A 24,465-nucleotide genomic window follows, 5' to 3' on the forward strand; every position below is an offset into this window, starting at 1 on the left:
TGAGGCCTTTTCTCTACTGCTGGCCCACAGAACTGTGCTGGGGAAGTGCTGTGGCTTAAGAAAGGAAAAGAAACCCTGAATCTGAAATTACTAGATCAGTAAGGAAGTGGGGAAGCAGGTACACTACTATTTAAAAAAAAAAACCCACACAACAGTATTCTGAAAAAATCAATCAGTTTTTCAGTGAAAGATGTAGGTCAGCTTCAACTTCTGTGTTATTTCTGTTGAAAAGTTTGTAAAATAGGCTTTTCTTTGCCCTCAAAACTCAGCTTTCCCCACAGGGTCTAGAAAGCCTCATTGTTTAAGATGAGAACTATGCTGTGAAGGAGCTACTGAAGGGAGAAATTATTAAAAACATCACTTACAGAGGAGACTTGAGACTGCTTGTTTTTCTGAGGGAGACATAAGAAGGACTTTTCTTTGAAGCAGTGACAAAGGAGTAGCAGAAGGGGTAGCAGTCATGAAAAATATGAAGAATAAATTTCTTTCTAGCTTTCCAAGACTAAGATTTCCTTTTTGATATTAAACTCAGCCTTGAATAGTCTCCTCTGCTTCTACCCCCTCTGAGCTCTGCTGCAGGGTTTATCTTCACTCATCAGCCTCCTGAGGAGAGCCAATGAACGGAAGGCAGAGCTGTTCAATCTGTTTCCTCAGCGTTCGCCTAGGCTCTCAGCACAGGAAGCCTAGTGCTCTGAAAAGTCAGAAGGAGGAACCTCCAGCTTTGAGGAGCCAGTCAATCAGGAGCACGCACAGCTAGAGAGGGGTGGGAAAGCAGGAGAGAACACACTGACACTGGCCACTGAGGATGCACCGGCAGGCAAGAAATACTCCCCATGACCACAGCTAGGTTGGTGACAGGATGGATGGAGTGACAGACCTGCCTGAGCCATGAAAACAGGAGCCGACATGAAGATTGCTGGGAAGACTGTGTGTGTTTTTGTGCTGCTCGCCATCACCAAGGTCACGAGAACAGTAGGTGAGTCTAACTGGGACCAATCAGCCATTGGGAGGGAAGAAAGGGAAATGTGCACACGTATTTTCTTTCCATAAAAGCTATTCATCATGCTGTGGCTTTCTTTAATTGCTAAAAATTACGGAGCGCAACTAAAACATGCTTCCCCAATATCCACTCCCACTCTTTTTTTCTTAGTGGTCGCAAGGCTGCCGGGCATTACCCCTGTGACTTCCATGTATGCAATGATTTAGTGACCCATAGCTGGGAATGTACCATTTGTCACAGATAACCTTTTTTCTCAGACATCTAAATCCACACCATCTGAGAAACTGATCCATTTGACATATTAAAAATATGCCCAGGAAAGTGCTTGTGAACTTGAAGCTTTTGGCCATGTGGTTTCTGCTGAAGAGAGGCTGCAGATACTCTGAAACAGGGCAGGAATCTCTTGCATCTTTCTGAGGAGCGGTGGAAGATCACTGATGCGCTGACAGTAGGGAGCAGTTTCTGGAATTTTGTTCTGGTCGGTATCAAGAGTGGGAAAGGCTTTTGTGCCAAAGACAGTGGCACTTCTAAGCCTTTATAACACCATCTTTTAGTGTAGTTGGCTTAGTTTTAATAGAGTGTAGCTACAGCCGTTCATGCGTTCCACATAGTGTTCATTTGCATTTCTAGAGCTTGTGCTCTCCCAGACACCACGCACCAGTCCAGGGACATTGTAATGGAACTAGGGATTTAGGCAGCAGTTCCAGAAACCTAAACTGCCTAAGTATAGATGAAGAAGGCAAGATAGGTCTGTGAGATCCAAATTAAACTAGAGACAGCGCTGAATAATACATATGTGTCCATTCCTATTAGGGACAGGTAGAACTAAACTGCATGGGCATGAGTTATTCCATTCCACTTGGCCAGAAAATAAAAATGGCTCCTTGGTGATATTTTAAAGCGAAATGGATGCAGTAATTTTTGGCAGTGAGGGAACACCCTTCTCTAATGTGTTTGCCTGATCAAATGAGCGATCCAAAATGGTTACCCCAGTGCTGCCCACTGGAAAAAATTGAAAAACGTCACAAACATTACTAAACTTTGCATCAGTAACCTCATGACAGGCACACTGGAGGTAAAAACCTGTCCCTATTCTGTAGGTAAAGAACTACCTCGGAAGAATAATGAGGAACCTGCTCAGGGTCATACAGACATATTATGGTAGCATCAGAGGCACTCTACATTTCTGCATACAGCTGCTCAAAAAGTAAAGGAGTATGGACACGTCACAAAATGTTGAAGAAAATGTGGGAGATAAAGGGGAATCCTACTGGCAAAAATTATTTTTAAAACTGGACTTTGCTGGAAGTATTTTTAAAAATGCAATGCCAAAAAGTGGGGTTTTTTTACCCAAAAGGCAATTGGATTTTAACTTCTTGGTGTCTTGGTGAATCAATGATATTCCCCTTCAGAGAACACAGAAAAAGTTGTTCAGTTAAAGTCTAATTTCATGCTTGAACCTTCCCCTCCCTTCCCCCAAATAAAAAGCAACCCACATCTGATGGGAAGTTTTTAGCTAATACTGCTCTTAAACTTGTTTCTTTCAATATTAGGATGGCTGTTCGGAGCGAGATGTAGTCACAAGTTTTTTTCTTCAGAGGTCACTGGCTAAATGTGCCAAGCTGATCCAATGTGTGTCTTCTATCCAGAGAATTTTAGTGCTGTATGAAGCTCAGAAGGACTATGTCCCCCCTTCTGAAGACTAGAGCAAGCTACTCTGAATGAAATAAGGGCATGCAAAAACTGCTGTGTGTAACCAGGCTTTATCTGCAGTAGCATTTTCTTTAACATTTCCTTAGCATGTTGGTTTATGTGGTTTGATTAGTTTTTACAACAGCAGAAGGGGCACCTCAGAAGCAAGGTCACTGCATGATTGTCATGTCTAGATCTGTCCCCAAGCAGAGTTGGATAATACACTACTGAAGCTGCTGGTGTACGATCTGCACTAGCAATCCTTCTGCAACAATCCTTATAGTAGCAGCAGTGGACAAGACTCAAAATCTTTCAGGTAACAGTTTGAAGACTCCTGTAGTTTAACTAAGCAGAAGGGACACCTCAGGTGATTGTGTACATACTCCAAAGGAAAAGAGATATGAGAAGGCAAGATCTTCCATGAGAGGTAGATGCAACAAATCTCTTTTTATTGGATTACAATTTGCAATGTTGGACTGTGTAAGTCCTGCACCTGCAGTTGTATCCTTGTGACAACAAATATGACTAAGTGCTTCAGAGGAAGCTGCAAGAAATCTATTGTCAGTATTGAGATGTGATTCTCTATAGTTAGTTCAGTTTTATCAATAGTAAAATATTGAACTCAGTGGCATTGCATCAGTGCTGGAATTAAAGTGTATGAGGTGAATAAAAGTGAAGTAGATTTACAGAGCAACCTGGCTAGAGTTCACATTTACCTGCATACATAACTTTCTTGAATGCTACTGCTTTAATTTAGTTTCTTTCCTTAATATAGTTTGTAAATTATTTTTCAGTAGTGCACTAGTGTTTTATTGCCTTCTTCCTTTCTCTGTCCTAGTGTGTTTCACAGAATCACAGAATCACAGAATGGTTGGGGTTGGAAGGGACCTCTGAAGATCATATTGTCCCACCCCCCTGCTTGAACAGGTACACCTAAAGCAGGGTGTGCAGGACCGTGTCTAGGAAGGTTTTGAATGTTTCCAGGGAAGGAGACTCCACAACCTCCCTGGGCAGCCTGTGCCGCTGCTCTGGCACCATCACAGGAAAGAAGTTTTTTCTCATGTTTAGGTGGAACTTCCTGTGTTCCAGCTTGTGCCCACTGCCCCTTGTCCTGTCGTTGGGCACTAATGAAAAGAGCATAGTCCCATCGTCCTGACACCCACCCTTTAGATATTTATAGGCATTGATGAAATCCCCCCTCACTCTTCTCTTCTCCAAGGTGAACAAACCCAGGTCTCACAGCCTTTCCTTATAAGGGAGATGCTCCAGTCCCCTGATGATCTTGGTAGCTCTCTGCTGGACTTGCTCAAGCAGTTTCAGTGCTCCTGTCTCTGTTGCCTCCCGTTCTAGTTTACCATGGAATCTTGCTCCAGATACAAAAAAAAAATCATGGACTAAAAATATATTCTAGCAAACTTATATTTGTCTCCATTTTACTATTTCTTTGCTGCTGCTTTGGTTCTATGTGCTGGAATAGTTTTGATTTCTTTTACCCTAAAAGCCCCTGGATCCATACAGCCTGGTTTTCTTACCCAAATGCTTAAAACAGAATTCTGTACTATTAAATTAAGCAAAATTTTTCTCAGAATACATCTAAATTGCCCTAGTGCAATCTTCAGAGCACGTCCTTGTGATATCAATGTTTTACTTTGCTGTGGTCCAAACATAATATCTGAATGTGCCTAGTTCCAAAACCATGGAAACATGGTCTTGCAAGTTGGCCACATACTCATGACTACAAAGTAGATTTTCTGTAATTGGGAATGCACTTGTAGAAGTATATGCTAATTAAAACTCACGGTTGATATATTTTGCATTTAGAGGTACAATCATTCATGAGAAAAAAGTGTACAGAATCTTCTTATGCTTCCTTATTTTTGTACTGAGTAAGAAAATGCTAGGGAGAAAAGTACTATGCTAAAGCTAAGCACTAAACAAGGTATGACTGAGATTTTAGCCATATAAAGGTGAGTTTATACGCATGTTTTCACAGCAGTCCTCTGCAAAGTACAAAAAAGAGGGCACACAACCTACCATTTGCAGTCAATGATCTATTTTTGTTTAGAATAGCAGGAAAATGCCACTTAAGCATAAATAAACAAACAGTACAGCTTATTTTATTCTTCTTTTCTTGAGGAAGAGAGTAAAAGGCCAAGTTCAGCATGCAGAACAGAATATAAAACATCCTGTATCTGCTTCTATACTAAGAAGTGTAGGGCCTTTGCCCTTTGTTACACGTGGTGTCACAGTGCCAGTCTGAAAGAAATACTACCCAAGGCACTTAGGCTCCAGCATAAATCCCCTTCCCCCTCATCCATTCCAGCTCACATTCTGCAAGGATGAAGATCTACTTACTCTGCACACAGAAGTTGCAATATCAAGTTTAAAGTTTACAGCAAGACTGACATAATATGCAACTGCTTCTTAAATTCAGTGATGATTTATTATCACTTGAGGATTTGGCCAACAGTGTTTGTTCTGCAAGCTGGATGACTCTAACACATAATTTAAAAACCAACTGATTCCTTCATTAAAGAAGTGTACCCATCCTTTTTTTCTACAATGTCATGTGTATATTGAGACAGCCCATCTCCATGAGGGTAGAAATAAACCTCAAAAATGACCCCTACATCACCATATCAAATTGTCTTTTTTTGCAGGCATTGTATTATGAAACATTTTTCATAAACAATCTGAGCACCAAGAAAAGCACCCACCTTATTGAAAGGCTGGTTTTAATCCTGACTGACACAAGATTATCTATTCTAATTTCCGGCATAAATTTTTGTACTACCTATTTTTATTGTTACTACATTTTAAGCTGTTGAATTTCAGCACACGTCTATCATTCTACTCATCAAGGCCACCTGGTTCTTTTTGTGTGACATTTCTGTTCTTTATCTTAGTAATGCTATATTCTTCCTGCTTTCAACAAATTTCCTCACACACCCCTGATACAAATGCCAATGCCATTAGTAAAACAGAACTACCATAAAAATCATCTGCTGAGAAACATTATTAGCAAGCTACCTTCCGCCTGACAATTCCTTTTAACACTGCCTTGTGCTTTCTCTCCTTAATTCAGTTCTTTATCCACCCTGTTTCCCTCCAGTTGTCCCTCTATTCTTCAGTTCAATTTATGATATTCAAGTGGACACTGTATCAAACTGCATCTCTAACTAGGTGAGCTTTAACACGTTTCCTTTGCCTTCAAAATCAGCCATCTTCAATGACTGCTTGAAAGGATACTGGAAAAAGCTAAAGAGAATGAAAAGATCATACAAAAATAAAAAATGAGGAACTGGCAACTGCCTAGTTATTTTCCACCTTGAAAGGGAAAACCGAAACCTTGGGTTCATTATTAAGTTCTGTCAGTGTGCTTACCTCTCTGCAACATACAAAAGTCATATTAAAGTTTGCAGTCTAAAAAAATGCAGCTGTGCTGCAGGCAATTCATACTGGAAAACCAGAGTTTACAATGACAAAGTGTACTTTTCTGGTTCTGTTTTAAGGTTGCTATTTCAGCTTGTATGAGAGAGCAGGAAAGAGATTTATGCTGCAAGTGACACAGTAATGGTGGCAGAAATCTGTTAAAAGGAGAAAAAAAGAAGAATTTGAGTATGAGGAAGAAAGGGATTTCTGAAGATAGGAAAAAAGCCTAAATAGAGTGCAATGGGAATAGGAGATATTTTCAAGGAATAATGGCGAATATGGATAAAAGAGGGTGAGTGGGAAACTAACAAAGGCATTATAAGTCTCCTATTGTGTCCTTCTAAAGATGCGTCCACGCTGAAAAAGTTGTGATTGCACCTTCAAGAGACAGAGTCATTCAAGCTCAGGCCAGCTAGTTCATGCATTTTTATCACGAAAATTAGAGTAGTCTGACTACTTACTAGTCACCCGACACACAGGGTTGGTTTTCAGCCTACACTCTGTCCTGTGCTGTTGCGGCTACATTTTCAGAGTCACAAAGTTACCATGTATAAAACTCTGGGAGTATTTTAGCAATTCCTACTCTGGTACAAAGCACTTCAATTTATCTTTCACTCATTCCAGACAAGCCTTGCTAAGTGTCACAGGCTCTCTGTGGCAGTAGAAGGGGAAAACAGATGCAAGGCTCGGCCTGTTGTATCTGGCCTCTTCCAAGCGACTGGTACTGCATTTTTGATTATGACTTGCTATGAGTCATATATTATATTCATTCCAAGATACAGTTAGTCATTTGCTTGTGGGTATGATCATTGTTTCAGTTCATTATAGCTCTAAGTTTAATACATCACAATCTGCAGTGTGTGTGTGTGGGAGATGCACCAAAATCCTCTGGTAGATTTTTACTGTAAAAAATAAAGACACAATAGGGCCATGCCTGAGAAAGTAAAGTACTCTCATTACAGTGTGATAAAGTTTTAACAGCTAAATTTATGAAGAGGAAACTTAATGGATGAACAAATAGAATTTGAGTCATTTTGAGGACAAGAAAAAGTTCTGTGAGTTAAAACCTGCTATAAAGAATAACAGAGGCTGGAAATATTTCCTACTTGAAAGCAATCAAAAGCACTTTTAACCTGCATAGCTGTCTGATTTTGCAGTGATTCCCCTGACAATTTTAGTGTCTTCACAATCAAATTTTCCTGTTTTTAAAATCTTTTTCTCCTGTGAGAAAGATTCTGAAAAACAGGAAAAATTACTAAATAAGTGACACTGCAAAGGAACTGATGCAACTAGTTATCCACGAGAGCTGTCAAACACACTGCATAATTATGTTAAAAAAACAAAGAGCAAAGTCTTTCCCCCAATCATTTGCAGTTACAGTAATCTTAGCAAGACAACAGCAGTCAACTCATTTTCGAAACACAAATGCAAACTCCTCAACTGAGTTTGTTTTTTCCTGGGAGAGGATATGTCCATTTTCAAACGTAAGAGCGGAATCTGTCAGTGCATTGGAATGTGCATTCAATGCACACTGGAATAGAACTTGAGAATCTCCTCAGACACGGCTGAAGATCTTCTTCAACAGTCAAGGAGAGACAATGAGGGATGGCATGATATTATTGGTGTTATAAATAGATGAACTTCAGAGACTGGAGTCAAATTGGAAGACCTCAGTCTAAAAGCCTCCTCTACCCTACTCACCTGTCAGATGAGTCTCCAAGGTGAAACCTTCTCGTGATGGATTTTCATCCACAACCAAAATAGGATGGTTCAGCCCAGAGCTTTACAGAACTCATGGAACCTGAATCACCTATTTTCTACATCTGTGTGACAGACAGCACGTACTCCTGGGGTCCTGAGCTCTGCTTCTTCTAGCTAACAGAAAAAATGATTGCCATTTTCCAGAGCCCATGCATTCGTGAAGAATAAGACTGAAAATTAGAAGTATTTACCATAAATATGTAGATATGCAATCCTTCATTTAATCTCTCTTGTGTGCAATGTAATAGTTAACAGCACTGACATTTAATTATCATCCTGTGATTATCACTGCACTGAATGAGCTTGATAGCTCACATCTCCTCGAATTTCTTGTTCTCTGCAGACCCACAGAGAGTGAGGCCTTTGCTGCGCCGGTTGCTACAGCAAGCTGCCAGTTCAGCTCAGCTATAATATGGGCTTTCACCTTGACAAAAGGAGCAGCGCAATGCACTGGCTTGTTTCCAAGCCTTCATTTGAATAGATCAGTGCTGACATGTATGGCATATATGCCCTGATGCATTGGTCCTAAAACTATCAGCTATCACAGAGGAAACTTTAGCAACTGACTTTTAGCCAGTTTACTGTACCAAAGCATGATTCCAGAAAACAGTGGTGGGGTGACAGGTCTGAATTAAAACACTTGCAGCTCTGAACCTTCCCTCCTTAACAGAGTGGAATACTTTTGTTTGTTTAGTTCTCCTGCAGAGCGGACGCACACTCCTTTAGGTTTAGTGAAATTCCCAGAGGGAAGGGGAGATTGCGTCTTCCCTCAGAGCTGCTGAGTACATACCCAAGAGCGCAGCTGGGGCAGGCAGTGTAAGGAGGGCAAAGAAAGGAGGTGGGGAAACCTTGGCAAAGGTCTTGGTTGGAGCAGACCCACAAGAAGTCATAGAAGTGATGTAAAAAACAGCTCAGAAGAGATCATGTGGAATCCGTGCAGCCTGACAAGTCACTGAAAGCTGGTCGAGTAGAAGAGAGGACTGGGGAAAAGAACCTGTTAAGTAAATGCACAGAGAGCAGGGAATATTTATTTTCAGGCCTTTTCTTTTCATGAGTATAGCTAGCAATTCTGACTTGAAGGAAATGCTATGGCTCACCAGGAAGGACAGGATAGGGATGAGGAAAAATTCTGTTTACAGAACTGCCTTTGTGCTGGTTGATCCCATAGCTATTTACAGATTAATTTCTGAGAATATAAATTTTGGATTGTTTTTAAATAAAGCTAACTCTGTGGTAAAAAGAGGCAGGTCTTGACCTCTCGTTAGACTGTATCTTAGATTGAAATAAGGCAAGGAAAGATAAATCCTCTTTTCATCAGAAACTGTTATGAAAATGGCTGACACTATGAATTGGAAGCTTCTCACCAACATTACCCAGGCCCAGTCCTATTTAGCTTGAGAGTGACAAGATCTTAGCTCACACAGTTCAAAACCTTAAATTATCTGAACTATGCTGTGTTGTAAAATGAAGCAGAGCTCTCTTTTTGGATATGCTTTCTTGGGAGAATAGCAAGCATGCGGGAAGATTTCTGCACCGTGTGATAATGTGAGTGAGCATCTACAGAAATGGAAGCACTATAACCATCCACATGGCTGACAAGCAGGGCTAATGAGCAAATGCCCAGCAGAACTATCAGCCTGGCTACGCTGGTTCTGGACTCAGTGCAGTAGGTATCTACAGTACTCTGCCATCACAACATGCTTTCATGCCACACTGAACCGGAAGAGGATCAAAATAGGTGTAGGCTCTGCAGTTATGCCTTGCTCCCTTACCATTTTTTTTCTTTCTCTGCCTTCAACACAAAGACAGAGTTTTAGACAGTTCTTGGGAGAATGCTAGCAGGCTAACAGGGTTATAATATAGGATAAAACCTCCTCCTAATACTATGTGTTTGTTCTACAGAGACAAAAACATATTCCCTGTTCCACCTTAAGAGGAGGTCTTCAAAGTAATTTCAGAAATACAAATGAACCGAACTTTCAGGATTTTTTCCACAGGCATTCTTCTTCCGTAAAAGAAGTCTAAAGGTCATGTTTCTAGCAGCATGCATGAGAAAAGAAACAAAACAAGGAAGAAGTACACAATTCATGTTTACACTAATGCCACTTGCCTGCACTCTAGCAATGAAAGAGGGCAGTAAAGTGAAAGCAGTTTAATTTTATTATGTTTATAAGGGCTCTTTACAATAGTAGGAAGGTGTATGTAAGGATAGGATAAACAAGATTTTTCACTAATTAAGCTACCATCTGGGGAAAAACTCCTGCCTTGCTAAAAGCCTTCTAAATTAGTAATAAGGTGCAGGGGAATTCAGAATCCTTCTACAAATTTATCGTAAACCTAAAATTTTACTTAAACGTGTTTCAGCAGATTTTAAGCTGACTGATGTGGCTTATCATCTGGTACCTGATTCATTCAGGGGAGAATATGACAGAAAGGCACAGCAGAAAGCACCACTTTCACTCCCTCTTTTTTATAGTCTTGAAGCACACAAGAGCAGAGCCGTTATATTGGGGAACTTGTACGCTGCAATAGGCTGCTTAGGAGATGCAGTGTTGAAAGACAAGTAAAATGATCCTATTTTAGTATGTAAATGAAAGTGTACACAGTTAAATATGCACAACATTGTCATTCCTGCAAAACATTTGCCAACATTATCCAAAGAAACCCCAGCCCCAGCACACAGGCTGTTTGAATGCTTAGGTTTGCTTAGTCATTTTCAGATGAGGTCATCCATACTGATGACATGACTCTTGGCATCCAAAGCTCTTGGCAGTGTTAAACTGGGAGAGGAAACACTTTGTTCTCCAATTTTCAGAGACATTGATAGAACTCGCATCTAGAAATCATCATGAGACAAAAGGCTTCTTTCAGTTCCTCTCCTGGTAAAATCATCTGAGTTTAAAGCACACAGCTCACATCTTCTTGAAATGCCAGTAAGCAGAAAAATCTTGTCATTTAAAAACACTTCCAATGTAATAATGTATCACAGAACACTGTTGACAATTGAATTTAGGAAACAAGCATTTGTGGGGCTGGGGGGTGATTTGTGTACCAGAAAATGGTGTGGATATATAGAACTTTTCTTCTTCAGCTGTGCTTAGAAACTTTAATTGATGAATCCTGGCAGTATTGAGCAGCAGGAAGCTAAGTATTATTTTCTTTATTCAGTAAAAATGGAAAGTGGATTGCTTCAGTGAAATACTATCCCCACCGAATTTTCCTCTTCTACCAGCAAAAAAAAAACCCAAACCAACTTCTCAGAATTACACTCTGGTTTCCATGGTATACAGCAGAAGTAACTAATACACTACAGCACTGTATGGTGTAGTGTAGTGTGGAGCAATATTGCAGCTACACCTGCTATCAGTCTGCAGGAGCTAGGTCTAGGTTCAGAAATAGCTTCACCCAAAGGATACTTAATCCTCAAAACAAAAAGGCACAAACCTTTAAAAGAACCTTTAAGTAGTTAAAATGCAGTGAACTGTGCTCTTTTTGCAAGTTAGAAATAATTTCCCAAGAACACAGTTAAACAGAAGGAAAAGTGGTTGAGCTGGAATGGTTCATTCACCTAGATTCCAGAAGATAATGAGATTTCAGACAATATTGTTAAGGTAAAACCAACTGTAGTTTTCTTAAAGAGGCTAATAATGATTTGACTATTAATTTGGTGTTGATGCTCATTAAGACCATTTCTTAGAGCATTGTGAATGTTCAGGATCTGGGCTTCATATTGTGCCAGCCAGCAGATGTAAGAGAATCTGAGCTCTGGGTAAAGGATAGACAAACACAACAAAGTTGGGTCTGGTACCTCTGAGGAAGACTTTGACAGGAAGGTTTGATTAATCACACAAAACGTAGGTCTTCTAATTCTTTGCCTATTCCAGCTGAACTTTCAATTGCCTCTTTAGTATATCTGCTTGAAACGTTTAGGGAGGGGTTTAGCTTATTTGGAACAATTTGTGAAAAACTCATTTGTCAGTACAAATCAGTTTGGTTAACTCTAAGTCCTTCCAGACTAAATGCGTGGTTTGAAAGTCGTACTCTGATTTTCTCCTCACACGCAGCTCTCAGAATGCCACTAAAATCATTACTCAGCGCAAGGAAAGAGCAACTCAGGCTTCCATGAGAGACACAGAGCACTCAGAGATCAGTGGTTTACAGTCCCAAAGTTTAATGGTCACCTATTAAAAGAGGAAATGAGTAAGGTGGTAAATGGAGGCTGGCTTGGACTACAGCTACAGGTATTATTCCTATTAAGTCATTAATTGCTGCAGCTAGGAGATTTGGAAAAAGAAAGGTTATTTATCTGTAACAGGTGGCTATTTATACACATACATACATTGTGGATTTTGGGGCCTGTTTGCTTTTAATTTCAGAGGACCCAAAGGACACGAAAGTCCCATTCCCTCACTCTTCACACTGGTTTACAACCTGTGCCTCAGACTCTTGTTCTCTCTCAGTCTCAAAAGTGCCTCACAAAGAAGGATGGGCTGTGTACTTAAGTGTAAGCAACACTAATGCACAGATCAGCAACTCATCTTGAAGAACAGTTACAGGTAACCTTTCTTTTCTCTCCGTGTGCTTGCCCACATAGACCTTTACTGGGGACAAAACCCATCACAGAATACGTTATTAAGGAAACTATGCTAAGACACATGGAAAATAAGGAGGTGATTGGTGACAGCCAGCATGGCTTCACCAAGGGCAAATCATGCCTGACAAATTTGGTAGATAAGGGAAGAGCAACTGATGTCATCTACCTGGACTTGTGCAAAGCATTTGACACTGTCCTGCACAACATCCTTGCCTCTAAAGTGGAGAGACGTTAATTTGATGGATGGACCACTTGATGGATAAGAAATTGGCTGGACGGTTGCACTCAAAGAGTTGCGGTCAATGGCTTGATGTCCAAGTGGAGACCAGTGATGAGTGGCTTTCCTCATGGATCAGTAGTGGGTCAGACTGCTGACCTTTGTCAGCAACATGGACAGTGGGATTGAGTGCACCCTCAGCAAGTTTGCTGATGACACAAAACTTTGTACTGCGGTCAACATGCTGGAGGGAAAGGATGCCATCTAGAGGGATCTTGTCAGGCTTGAGAGGTGGGCCTGTGCACACCTTATGAAGTTCAACAAGGCCAAGTGCAAGGTTGTGCACATGGGTCGGGGCAATCCCAAGCACAAATACAGGCTGGATGGAGAATGGATTGAGACTGGCCCTGAGTAGAAGTACTTGGGAATGCTGGTTGCTGAGAAGCTCAACATGACCCAGCAATGTGTGCTTGCAGCCCAGAAAGCCAATTGTATCCTGGGCTGCATCAAAAGAAGCACGACCAGCAGGTTGAGGGAGGTGATTCTGCCCCTCTACTCTGCTCTGGTGAGACCCCACCTGGAGTGCTGCATCCAGCTCTGGGGCTCCCAACATAAGAATGACATGGACTTGTTGCAGTGAGTCCAGTGGAGGGCCATGAAAATGCTCAGAGGCCTGGAGAACCTGTCTTGTGAAGAAAGGCTGAGAGAGTTGGGGCTGTTCAGCCTGGAGAAGAGAAGGCTCTGCAGAGATCTTATTGCAGCCTTCCAGTACCTGAAGAGGGCCTAGAAGAAAGCTGGAGAGGGACTTTTTACAGGGGCATGTAGTGATAGGGCTTTAAACTGAAAGAAGGTAGATTTAGATTAGATGTAAGGAAGAAATTATTCACTCTTAGGGTGGTGAGGCACTGAAACAGTTGTGGTTGCCTCACCCCTGGAAGTGTCCAAGGTCAGGCTGGATGGGGCTTTGAGCAACCTGGTCTAATGGAAGGTGTCCCTGCCCATGGCAGGGGGGTCGGAACTAGATGATCTTTAAGGTCCTTTCCAACCCAAACCATTCTATGATTCTATGATTCTATTAAAAGGTCCCAAGTTGAAACAAAGCAAAACAACCAACTATCCCAAAGGTGGCATCATGTTGACAGGCTTCAGTGGTAAAGGAAATAGTGAAATGAATCTTGGGTTTAGAAACTTGACCCCTTGGATGTGTCAGCTGAAGACACAGGCAGATGAGGGTTCCCAAATCTGGTCAATATAAAGAGAGCAATATGACTTATGTTCAATATGTGCAAAAAAGAATAAGTCCTGAAAGCCTGCAGAAAAGGAAAACCCAGGAAAATTAATTTCTAGGCTAAGAAGAAATTCAGGGACCCATCAGAAAAAAAAAAAATTAAGGCAATTCTGAGGGTGTTACTTGTCTTGAACAAACATAGCACACAGAGGAGCCATAATAATCTTCAATGGCCAGTGTGCTAACTTCCAAGAAGCACAAAAGCAGTAGGTCCAAGCTTTTCTGTACAGATATCTAGCTTCAAGTACATAGTTCATGGGTCATGAAAAGATAAAGAGAGGAGGTATCATGCCTGACTTCAAGCAAGAGTCATCTTCTGAAGCGCAAAAGAAGAGTCAGTGTCACAGAAAGACTAAAAATGAAATAGAACATATTTACAAGCAAATGCAAAACAGAATTCAAGAACAAGACATACTCACTATCAGAGTTAGTACAGTTGATACATCAACTGAAAAAAATTCCTCTGTAATCTCAGCCTCGCAAGCAAGAAGCACAGGGATATGGGCATATTTTACACCTTCGTAACTGTGCGTCTGGCACAAAGAAGGGCAGGACTTACATTCATGTCTTATGGGGACTGCTGCAAGTAAAAAAAGTACAGTAACAGTGAAAATGCATATGTGCACATTGTAAACACTCATAGTATGAATATATATGTTCACAAGGATTCAAAAAATGAAGACACCCCTGAGACATAAGACAGAAACTTTTCCTCCTACACGAAGGTCCACCATCATTATTTAGGAAAAACTTCTTCACTGAAAGTGTTGTCAAACAGTGGAACAGGCTGCCCAGGGAGGTGTTTGAGTCTCCATCCCTGGAGGTATTTAAAAGAAGGGTAGATGTGGTGCTTGAGGATATGGTTTAGTGGTGGACTTGTCAGTGACAGGTTAGCGGTTGGACTTGATGATCTTAAAGGTCTTTTCCAGCTTTAAGGATTCTATGATTCTATGATTTATGCTGTGGTCATGTGTGAGAGTTATAGACAAGGCCTTTGCCCATGGTGTTGGATTTTGTATGAATGCAGAAGCAAAAGTTATCTACTTCACTGGTAGCAACAGTCCCAGAGAAAAGTCATTATCATGAGGCCAAAGGAAATAGTCAAATTTCTATCATTTCAGTCTGTAAGTGGCCACCCACAGAAGGATTTGCCAATGGAAACACACTATTCAGATGCTGAACTGCTTAAGGCAATGGGCAGGAGTAGGGTCTTCATCCAGTATCTGTCTTACCCAGTAAGATGAGTTCCAGTGGGAAATTTGTTGATAGTACTGTGAGGGTAGGCTGCGATAGGCTGCTGGCTCCATTATCCACAGCTATAATATGAGATGACAGACCATTTGCAGATGATCACAGACAGAGCCTCACGCTGGCATGTAAGAGTGCAGACACTTCTCTGTGAAGCACAGTCCAGAACTCCAAGGCTATGCGTGACATACCTGGGCATCTTCTCACATGTCCTTCCCCTTCCTTCTCTCCTTCAGGAAACAACAGAGTGTCAGTGACAGTAGGTAAAAGCTCTGTGCTCGCCTGCCCTCCCAAATCAAATATGACTATGGTAACATGGAAAATAAGCCCCAAGGCTGGAGGGCCCTGCACCTTGGGATACAGGGCTGATCAGAACAAGACAGACAGAACAAACTGCAGTGACAGCATGAACTGGAAATCCAGGCCAGATTGGGATCCTGCTCTTGAGATACGACAAGTGGGAATAGCCTTTGAGGGCAATTACACCTGCGAAGTCGTAGCCACAGAAGGGAATTTCCACAAGATGTACCACCTCACCGTGCTAGGTAAGGGACTCCTTCCTCATTTTATGGTTCTCCAAAGGACTGTGTCTGGGCCAGGACATACAAAGCTCTTCTCCCCATGCACCAGGGGAAGCGTGCAGTAAGATGAGGAGCTTTCTTGCTGGGATAAACTCTCGTGCCTTTCACTGATGGTAGCTCTATGTCTCCCTTCTCCTTATGTCCCCAAACTCTTCTCCTTCCTGCTGCCCCTTTCCCACTGTCCAGTTAGAAAGGACAGGATTGAAGCAATTCCTGATACCCTAACAGAGGGTTCTGCACATGCCAATTATCCTGTAGAATCAATTGTTAATACATTAATTTAAGGGAACTAAAGCATGTGACAGGAACACTTTCAAGTGCTGAGATAGTCTATCAAACATGGGATGTTCTTGTCCAGACAGTAGGGGAGGACCCACTTCCTCTCATGCTGGCATTCAGACACATTTCAAACCACATGTACGACGGCTGCTTAGGACGAGGGTGTAGTTCAGCCCTGTATTTGGGCTAATTCCCTACCGCAATGTCCAGGGATACCCCCTCTAATGGTACGTGGCTGTGGTAACTCACCTGAGCAGGGGAGAGTTGTCCAAAAGGAAAAAACAGGCACGATCTTTGTGTCTTGTGACTTTGGCCCATTCCACTAGAACGGGATGGCAGCTCCAGCCTTACTCTCCTCCTTTCACCAAACTAACTGCATGTATCTCCCCTTCCTGACGCTTTGCAGTCCCCCCCAGGCTGACCGTGTACTGCGACAACCACGGGAACCCCGTGTGCAAGGCAGCGGCAGGGAAGCCGCCTGCTCGGGTCTCGTGGGTCCTAGAGAGCAACTCCACCCCCGAGGAAGAAGGCCATGACAACGGGACAGTGACTGTTCTCAGGAAGTTCACAGCATACAGCACCAACATGACTAATACAACCTGCATCGTGTCCCACCCAGCTGGGACGTGGAGCAAGTCCATAGCCTGTCACCTCTCAGGTGAGGTTCCTTTTGTGTGTTCAGTGCTCAAAATCCTGGTTAGTCTCCTGTGCACACTTATGTTCCTCCTAGGATGAAAAAATCTATAAATGCTATAGTAACCTTTAGTGAAGTCCTATATAAATAAGATACCATCCCCAACTGCCTTTGCCCACAAACATCACCAGTTTGTGTTCTAGATACTATTTCCTAATGTTTTCTTCCCCGAGAGGGATATACGTAAGTGTGGTAGTATTGTTTTGGCAATGGAAATGTTGGAAACCGAGCCAAAGTAGGCATGATCTTAGTGTTAAAATAGTCACTTGGAAGCAGAACAACAGCAAAATTCTTTTAGATGCAAATGTAGGGTCTCTCAGATCGTGGTAAGAGAGAGAACCAGCTCTTTTGTGGCCAGCATAAACAAGTAAAGCACTTCATTCAGAGTTGTGAATGTCTGACACTGTATGACATTTGGTTTCTGGTTTTTGCTTTTTTTTGTTGCTTTTGGCAACTACACAAGGTGCAGTACTGAGATATGCTGAGTCCTTGAGAGGATCTCAGGTATGGCTTAGTGAAAAAATATCATGAGTGACCATTGTGGGATTTGCAGATCTGCTTTTGTCTCTGACACAGACTCCATTTGTGTTCCTCAGACAAGTTTCATTACTGACTTACCCATCTGCTGATGGGGATTATACTTATTTTACAAGCATGCTGAAAATATGTGTATGTGCTAAAGCAGATTTAAACTTACACTGAGATAATAAACTGAGCAGTAAGAAGAAATAACTAACTATAACACTTTGTGTTTAGGGAACAATGCCATTTTCAAGTATGCCTTCATCATTCTTTGTTTCCTGAGCGTTATCACCTTCACGGCTGTCATTTACTATTTTAAGCTCCACAGAGACAGGTATGTATGATAGGGTGCTAAGGAAAGGCTGTCTAGTGCTAGAGGAAGCTCTTAAGTACTGTTTGTGTCTTGAAACCATATGATTCCGTCATTCTGTGCTGCTATTAATAACTGGGTTAACTGCGGGGTGAAGCTGAACTCTAGCCACTTTAGGATTGGCTGTGGAGAAGAAAGCAGTTCCCAGGAAAAACTACAGAAATAATTTTGCAGAGAAAGGCTGGATTAGCACCTGTACTAAAAACTTCAGCTATGTTCCCTCCTTCCCCTATTCCAAAACTGGTTTTCTCCCAAACCCTCTCCCTCAGAGGTGAAGAAGTGGTTCCATAGAATTTCGCTAGCCGCAAATTGTACATCCTTCCAGAGGACTTTGATTTTAATCCTCTGCTTCCACTTTGTGCTTAAGCTCCCACAAACATGAGAAAAGAAAGTCAGGGTGCCATGATTTTAGGATCAAAAGTCAAGGAGAGAGAGACATGAGAAAGCTTTTTGTCTTTACCCTTGATGGCAAGAAAAATAAATGTTTCATAAGCTTGTGATCAAAGAAGCCAGGGTGTGATCCAGCCAAACCTAGGACTGAAGAAGGAATTTGCTTTAATACTTGTTTTCTTTTTCACAGATTGTGCCACAGAACCAAACCTCCTGAGATTGCTCCTACACATTCCCCACAGGTAAGGAGAATGATGCAAATTAGACTATCAGCAAATCAGGGATCTTCTGGTAGCCCTGTACACATGGTCAGTAAAGGGAAACCACTAGATTTTTACCCTTTACTTTCAGCAGGTGGTACTGTGTCGTATACATTTGTACTTAGCTGTATCTCAGGACAAAACAAAGCCTATCATCAGCATAATTTTGACTTGGAACAAAGATGAGAGGCATGCTCCAACAGCAAAGGCTCAGCAACTCCCGTCCTTTATCTTAGCAAGGATTGAGTCCCACCACATCTCCCGGCTCATATCAGATATGCTGACCACAACTGCTGTACAAACAATACTCAGGAAGGGTACTGCAATATCCTGGGTTGGGGAGTATTAAGAAAGGTATTAGTAAATGAGAGAATTACACAACAAAATTAACAGACACAAGGGGAAAAAAAGAATATACTTCTTGATGTCCAGAATAATAACGTTCAAGCTTTGAAGGCCACTCTTTATCTCGTATGGTCAATCCACAATCAAAGAACCAACCATACTCAAGACAAAACGTTTTATAAAACAATGGAAGGAGTGCTGAGCTGCAAGCCTGGAGGTATTCCTGAATTCCCTATGCTGTTACAAGCTTTCTGTGTAGCTGAGCAATTCACTAATCAGCTCTGTGTCTCTGTTCTCTGCTACCAAATATAAATAACAGCATTTCTATGCAGGCAAGATGTGTTACATCTATATTGTGAATATCAGTGCACCTACAGTAGACACTAGGCTCAAATTCTGTCATCAACTTAAAAAGGTTCTTCAGTTTTCTGAAAAGACTTAGCAAATTCTAGTTATTATTATCCCACCTGTTCTGCTGCCGTACCTCCCAGCTGCTGCTGACAGAAGTTGCATTAATGTAAAATAATGGGTTAAATACCAGTGTTCTTGCTGTCACATTATGCAACTTCCATTAGCGTGTCTGTAGACTGAAACTGTAGACTGATGGAGGAATCAATCATGGTCAAGAGTCTAGCACGTTATTTGCTCTTCCTAGAGAATTAGACCCTAATACTATTTTTTTTTCAGGCCAAAATAAGTGGGGTGGAAGGGGAGGAAAAGGAGGCAGGTGAACCAATACCTCAGCTTTACCCTCCGAATCTCTGACAGAAAAAGCAATACACATTCTTTGGTAGAAAAGCAATACAGGTTTTTCTTTTGAGCCCAAGAAGAATAAATATGGGAGCATTATTTCCCAGTTACATTCTTCACTCCAGACAAAAGACTTGCAGAGTCCTACCAGACTAAACTATTCCTTGCATTTACAGTTTTTGGTTTTGTTTTGCTAGGATGACACAATGGAAGTGGAGCCTTATACTACATATGTGCAAAAGGAAAACGTAATTTACAACTCGGTGTCTGACCTGACAGTGGGGCAGAATCTTCCACAAGGACTGTCGCCAGCAACATGAATGATTATACAACACTGGAAAGGGATTGAGACACTTTATAAAAGACTGGTTATAGAAAGAAACTTAGAGGATTTCTTGAGATTTTGGGCCAACATAACTCACTAGGTCTGTTCAAATACCTGTGCTTGCTGATGAGTCTGTATAGTTCATTTTTTCCCTGTTTTGCCTTCTTGCTTGGGAAAGGAAACCAGTTTCCTGTTATTCCTTGGGAAAATGTGACTGGCCCCATGCCATAGTTTTTCCTGGAAAAGCTGTTGTGATCAGTCTTCCCTTTGTTGTTCTTGCCTTGGAGATCCTAGTTTTGTCAGTCACTTCTACGTATTACTTTGATGCACTTGACACTATGTTGCACACATTTGGGAGATGGGAGGAGTGTTATGCCCAAACTAAAACGAAACACTCTTCGGCCAACAGCCACTTTTTTCTAATTCACAAATTATTAACATATTGGCCCGAGTACTGATTATCACAGAATAACTCAAATGGCAGAATATATTCATAGGGAAGATCTTTAATCCTCCAGTTCTGAAAATGGAAATGAGTGACAAATATAGAAGGTCATCCACTAAGAAAGATACTTCATTAGCATGATTAATTACTTGCTAGGTTCATATTCAATATTTCCACTGCATGTGTTATTTCAGGATTTCAGATTATTGTTATTATTACTTTTCCATAAGATTCTCTGAAGATACAGTATTCCTCTCTTCCTTAAGAGTATTGGCATTAAGATACTGCAAAAGGATTATGTTACTCAAATCCGGTAAGCTACTTTTAACAGAAAGAAACATCAAATATTTCACAAAACAAGTTCAAATATGTTTTCTATAACTGTGCAATAACATACAAAAAGGATAAAATGCTTGCTGATTCTAGTCATATTTATTTTAACTGTCACAGCTGAAGATTTTATCATTCATATGTCTAGATGTTTTACTGATATTCTTTTAAATATACTTGCAAGTTCACTCTTTTGTATGTAAATTAGCTTGTATATCTTAATGTGTCTCATGTTGAGATGATGACCTCTCACCTTCCCAAAATATCCTTCAGGAATAAGTCAAATACTTTGTCCTCTGTATACTAGCAGTTCTCAAACTTTTTGGATTGGTGCCTTACTAGCTAAAGTATGAATTGGTTTTACAGTAAGAGTAAAGAAATCCATTTGTAAACCTCTGTTTACTACCTCTTATTGCAGTAATTTAAAAGACTGATTGTGTACTTGGCCTGATGGTATGATCAGAAGAACCAGAATTTTTTTTAGACCATAGAACTCTCTTTGCTACACATTGCTAGAGCTTTCTTTTGAGATAGCCTCCGGAGGGCCATGACCCAGTGCTTGGAAAACAGACTTCTAAATTGACTGCAGTTTCTAAATGTATTACTTATGTAAATGGATTCATTTGGTTGTTTATCCTCTACCAGCTATGAAACAGGTGCTCTCTGTGTGCAAGTATTGCCTTTCTCTGTTTCTGTACGTCATTTTGGAATGGAAGGGATCAAAGCTGAATATCAATCAGCTACAAACAGAAAGTTTTAAAGGAACCTCAGTTTCCAGTTACTTACAAAGGAAGAGAGCCAGTCAACTTGGTCATAATCTTCTGAAATTCCCCACTTAAAATAGGTGTAATACTGGCCAATGATCTTTCTTGCCACCCAGAAACAGTGTCATCACTTCTTAGACTTTTTTCTGTGGACTGGAAATTCATTTATGTTGTTCAGTGTCCATGAAGTGGGGTTCATCCTATGATAAAACAGCTCTTGAAGGTAGATTCTTGCCAGTTTATATGCAATATATTATATTTACAGAAGTATAATCCTTGCTAACCTGCTGTCTAGCTGTAGGGTTTTATGATCCTTTACAGGCCTATTACACTGGACTAAATCATATATGTTCCAGACCTGGAGGTTGCTAAGCTGTTAACTGGTCTGTTATTTCCTTCATCCTCTACTTTGTTCCAAATTCAGGTCTGCCCCACGCACTTCGAGTCAAAAGTCATGTTAATGATGTTAATGATGTTAATGATGGCATGTATGTCTTCTGACCTACAGCCCAAAGCAGCCAAGTGGCTAGAAGGCCAAAGCAGCCAGCACAGCAACTAATCCTGCCCTCTCATCTAGGGATGCAAGACCACTGTTTCTGTGCCTAACTGATTAGCATAGCCAAGGATGTAGCCAGATCCTCTGCAGTAAGTTGGCAGAAAAACAGATTTTAGTTTGTGGCTGTGATGAATAATATGGTAAGAGTCTTATATATACACACATATACAAACATGCTCTTTGTTCCTAGCAGCAGAGAAGGTCTAGAACAGAAAGTCCCTTCCTGCACTCCTCTTTCTCCATCTAGGTATTTGCTACTTCTCTTTGCAATGTGCTGCTATTGTGCTGCAGCCATCCTCTATGAAAAAGTCCTGTGGTGACTGTCTCTTAGCCATCAGGCAAGCCTGCCTTATACACACCCCAGCATGTTGCACACTCACAGGAAGAAAGTCAGCAGCTTTTCAGCTCCTCCCATAAAGAAATGTTTTGGCTTTAACCACATTTACCAATGCTGTAACATTTAATTGTACTTAATTTGTTTCTCCCACCTTTACTGTTATATTTTATCTTCACACACACATTCCAGTCTCTTGTCAGTTTACAACTGCCATTCCTACACTAATCAGGCCGTTAATAATCATTATACTACAAGGAGTCCTGAGCACCGAGCTCACATACATGGCAAGTCAGCAGATTCTGTGCTATTGTGCATCCACAGAGCAGCTACACACTGAAAACTAGGGGCCTAATCTTTAAGATGGCACTGGCAGTACTAAAAAATGGATGCACTACAAATCCTGAGACTGAACATAGCTTCTGTACATACATCAATGCTTGTGGCTTTCTAACCAGAAATTATTTCATGGGAATAAAGTCAAGCCCTTCATCACCCATTACAGCAACATCTAAGATTTTGTTAAATTGCAAATTTTAGCAGAAGAGGCATTATATCATCACTTACCTGCTTCAAACAGCTTTCCTAACAAGAGAATCCATTAAAAGTGGTGTTTCAGATATTACCTTGCCTCTGCATCCCAACAGGTTTGAGGACTTCTAACTGCATTCTCCTGTGAGTACCACTTATTCATATTTGTGGTTTACTACTTACAGGCTAGTTTGTAATCCTGCTGTCCATCACAGACCTTCTGGTTCAGTGTGTGACTGATCTGTAGTTCTGCCCAGCTCACCTCCAGTTATGAACTAAAGTTACTTCAATATCTTTGATTTTCATTCTACTGGCAATAGAAATTTAAGTTTTTCCATTAGAGCTGGATGACTTTCACATGAGCACTGACATAGCCACCTGCCTCTAGATGTAGCAGGGGTGTCCCCATTCAAATCTAGAGAATGAGTGTATTGGCAAGGGAACGCTAAAAATGTTTTTAAAAAACATTTATTAAAAGAAATTTAAAAATTCTAAAATCTTTACAAGCAGAGTAAAAACTGATTCATATTTAACTGCTAGGGAAAGATAAGTGTGCAATGCGTTTAGTCATAACTAGAAAGAAAGCTTAAAAAAATACATTTGCACAGAAAGAAGCTACGCAGTCAGACCAAAACCTATTCACAGAAAATACTGAGCAAAGAATTTTCACCACTGAATATATTTCAATAGGGAGTATGTAAGAAAGGCTTCCATAGCCTAACTTGTCCTCCCTTGCGTTCACTATTGAGAACTAATTTCTCTCTGACAGACTACACATGCCAGCTAACTTTGATCACATGTTAAGTTGAAAAATTATTCATCTTGTGCTTTTTGTCATTTATGTCAGATGGGACACTCTTTGGTTAGGAAACTGCATAAACATCCAGGAAAGTACCTCATTACATTTCTTCAATGTCTTTGCTTAACTTCTGCAATGACACCTCTTCAACAAAAATGGCAGTTTTTAGGGAGTGAGCATACTGGAATTACTTGTAATTACACACATCAGATCGTCTTGCAATTCCCTTATGGCCTCCTTCATCTGCCTCTGTCAGCATTGCCTCTCAATACATGCTTAAAACTGTAGGCATTACAAGGCAGATGCTATACTGAGGCTCTGAGTTTGAAAGCATCGTGAATAAATGGATGCTAATCTAAAACTGGGGCCCCAACACCTTGGTAAAATATAAATAATACACAGAATCTGCAAACTGAGCTAGATGGGAAGTTTGTTTGCTAAGTATGTTGCTGACTTACGTTAGCCAGTTTGCTCCAGGTGATATGGCTTGCGTGAAAGCTTCCTCACTGGTCAGTAAACGTTAATCTCTCCATACAAAAAATTGAGAATCACACCTGCTTCTGTCCACAGTATCACAGATACTAGATGCAGGTGCTAATGCTATGCAGCAATATCCTAGCCTGAGTCATGAAACTCATAACAGTGTGCTTTGCTCTGCCAGTTTTCCCCTCGGTAAGAGCAAATTCTTATTATACTGTCTACCAGTCCCACTGTTTTTCACATTTATTCTCTGAACTTGAGTCATTACTGTCTAGGTGTTAGTATTAGCTTTACCAGTCAGTCACCTGTAAAACACTAGATGCACATAGTCAGCTTTCTGACAGTATCAATATACTTGCTACAGAGTAGGTTTTGTCTAAAGAGGTCTGTAGTCAAAGGTCTAGAAGCCTGAGGCTGTGCCCACCCGCGGTGCCTGTTGTTTCCTGATATACCCCTGCAGGTTTACTACAACTTGCTG

The 24,465-nt window shown here is 41.0% G+C and overlaps 1 protein-coding gene across 2 annotated transcripts; it reads left to right on the plus strand.

The window, feature by feature from the left end:
* The first annotated feature begins 706 nt into the window (after positions 1-706).
* On the plus strand, positions 707-21,508 carry LOC104051982 (cell surface glycoprotein CD200 receptor 1-A-like). Of its 2 annotated transcripts, XM_064466775.1 has the most exons (6): positions 708-976; positions 15,469-15,777; positions 16,499-16,750; positions 17,543-17,642; positions 18,259-18,310; positions 19,621-21,506. In XM_064466775.1, exons 1-6 carry the CDS (start codon positions 889-891, stop codon positions 19,741-19,743), a joined length of 924 nt encoding a protein of 307 aa, XP_064322845.1. In that variant the 5' UTR covers positions 708-888; the 3' UTR covers positions 19,744-21,506. The 2 variants fall into 2 exon arrangements, with proteins under 2 accessions (XP_064322849.1, XP_064322845.1); XM_064466779.1 differs by lacking the exon at positions 17,543-17,642 and having other exon boundaries at positions 707-976; positions 19,621-21,508.
* The last annotated feature ends 2,957 nt before the right edge of the window (positions 21,509-24,465 follow it).

Source organism: Phalacrocorax carbo, chromosome 1, assembly GCF_963921805.1.
Source record: "Phalacrocorax carbo chromosome 1, bPhaCar2.1, whole genome shotgun sequence".
In the NCBI taxonomy this organism is placed as follows: Eukaryota; Metazoa; Chordata; class Aves; order Suliformes; family Phalacrocoracidae; genus Phalacrocorax; species Phalacrocorax carbo.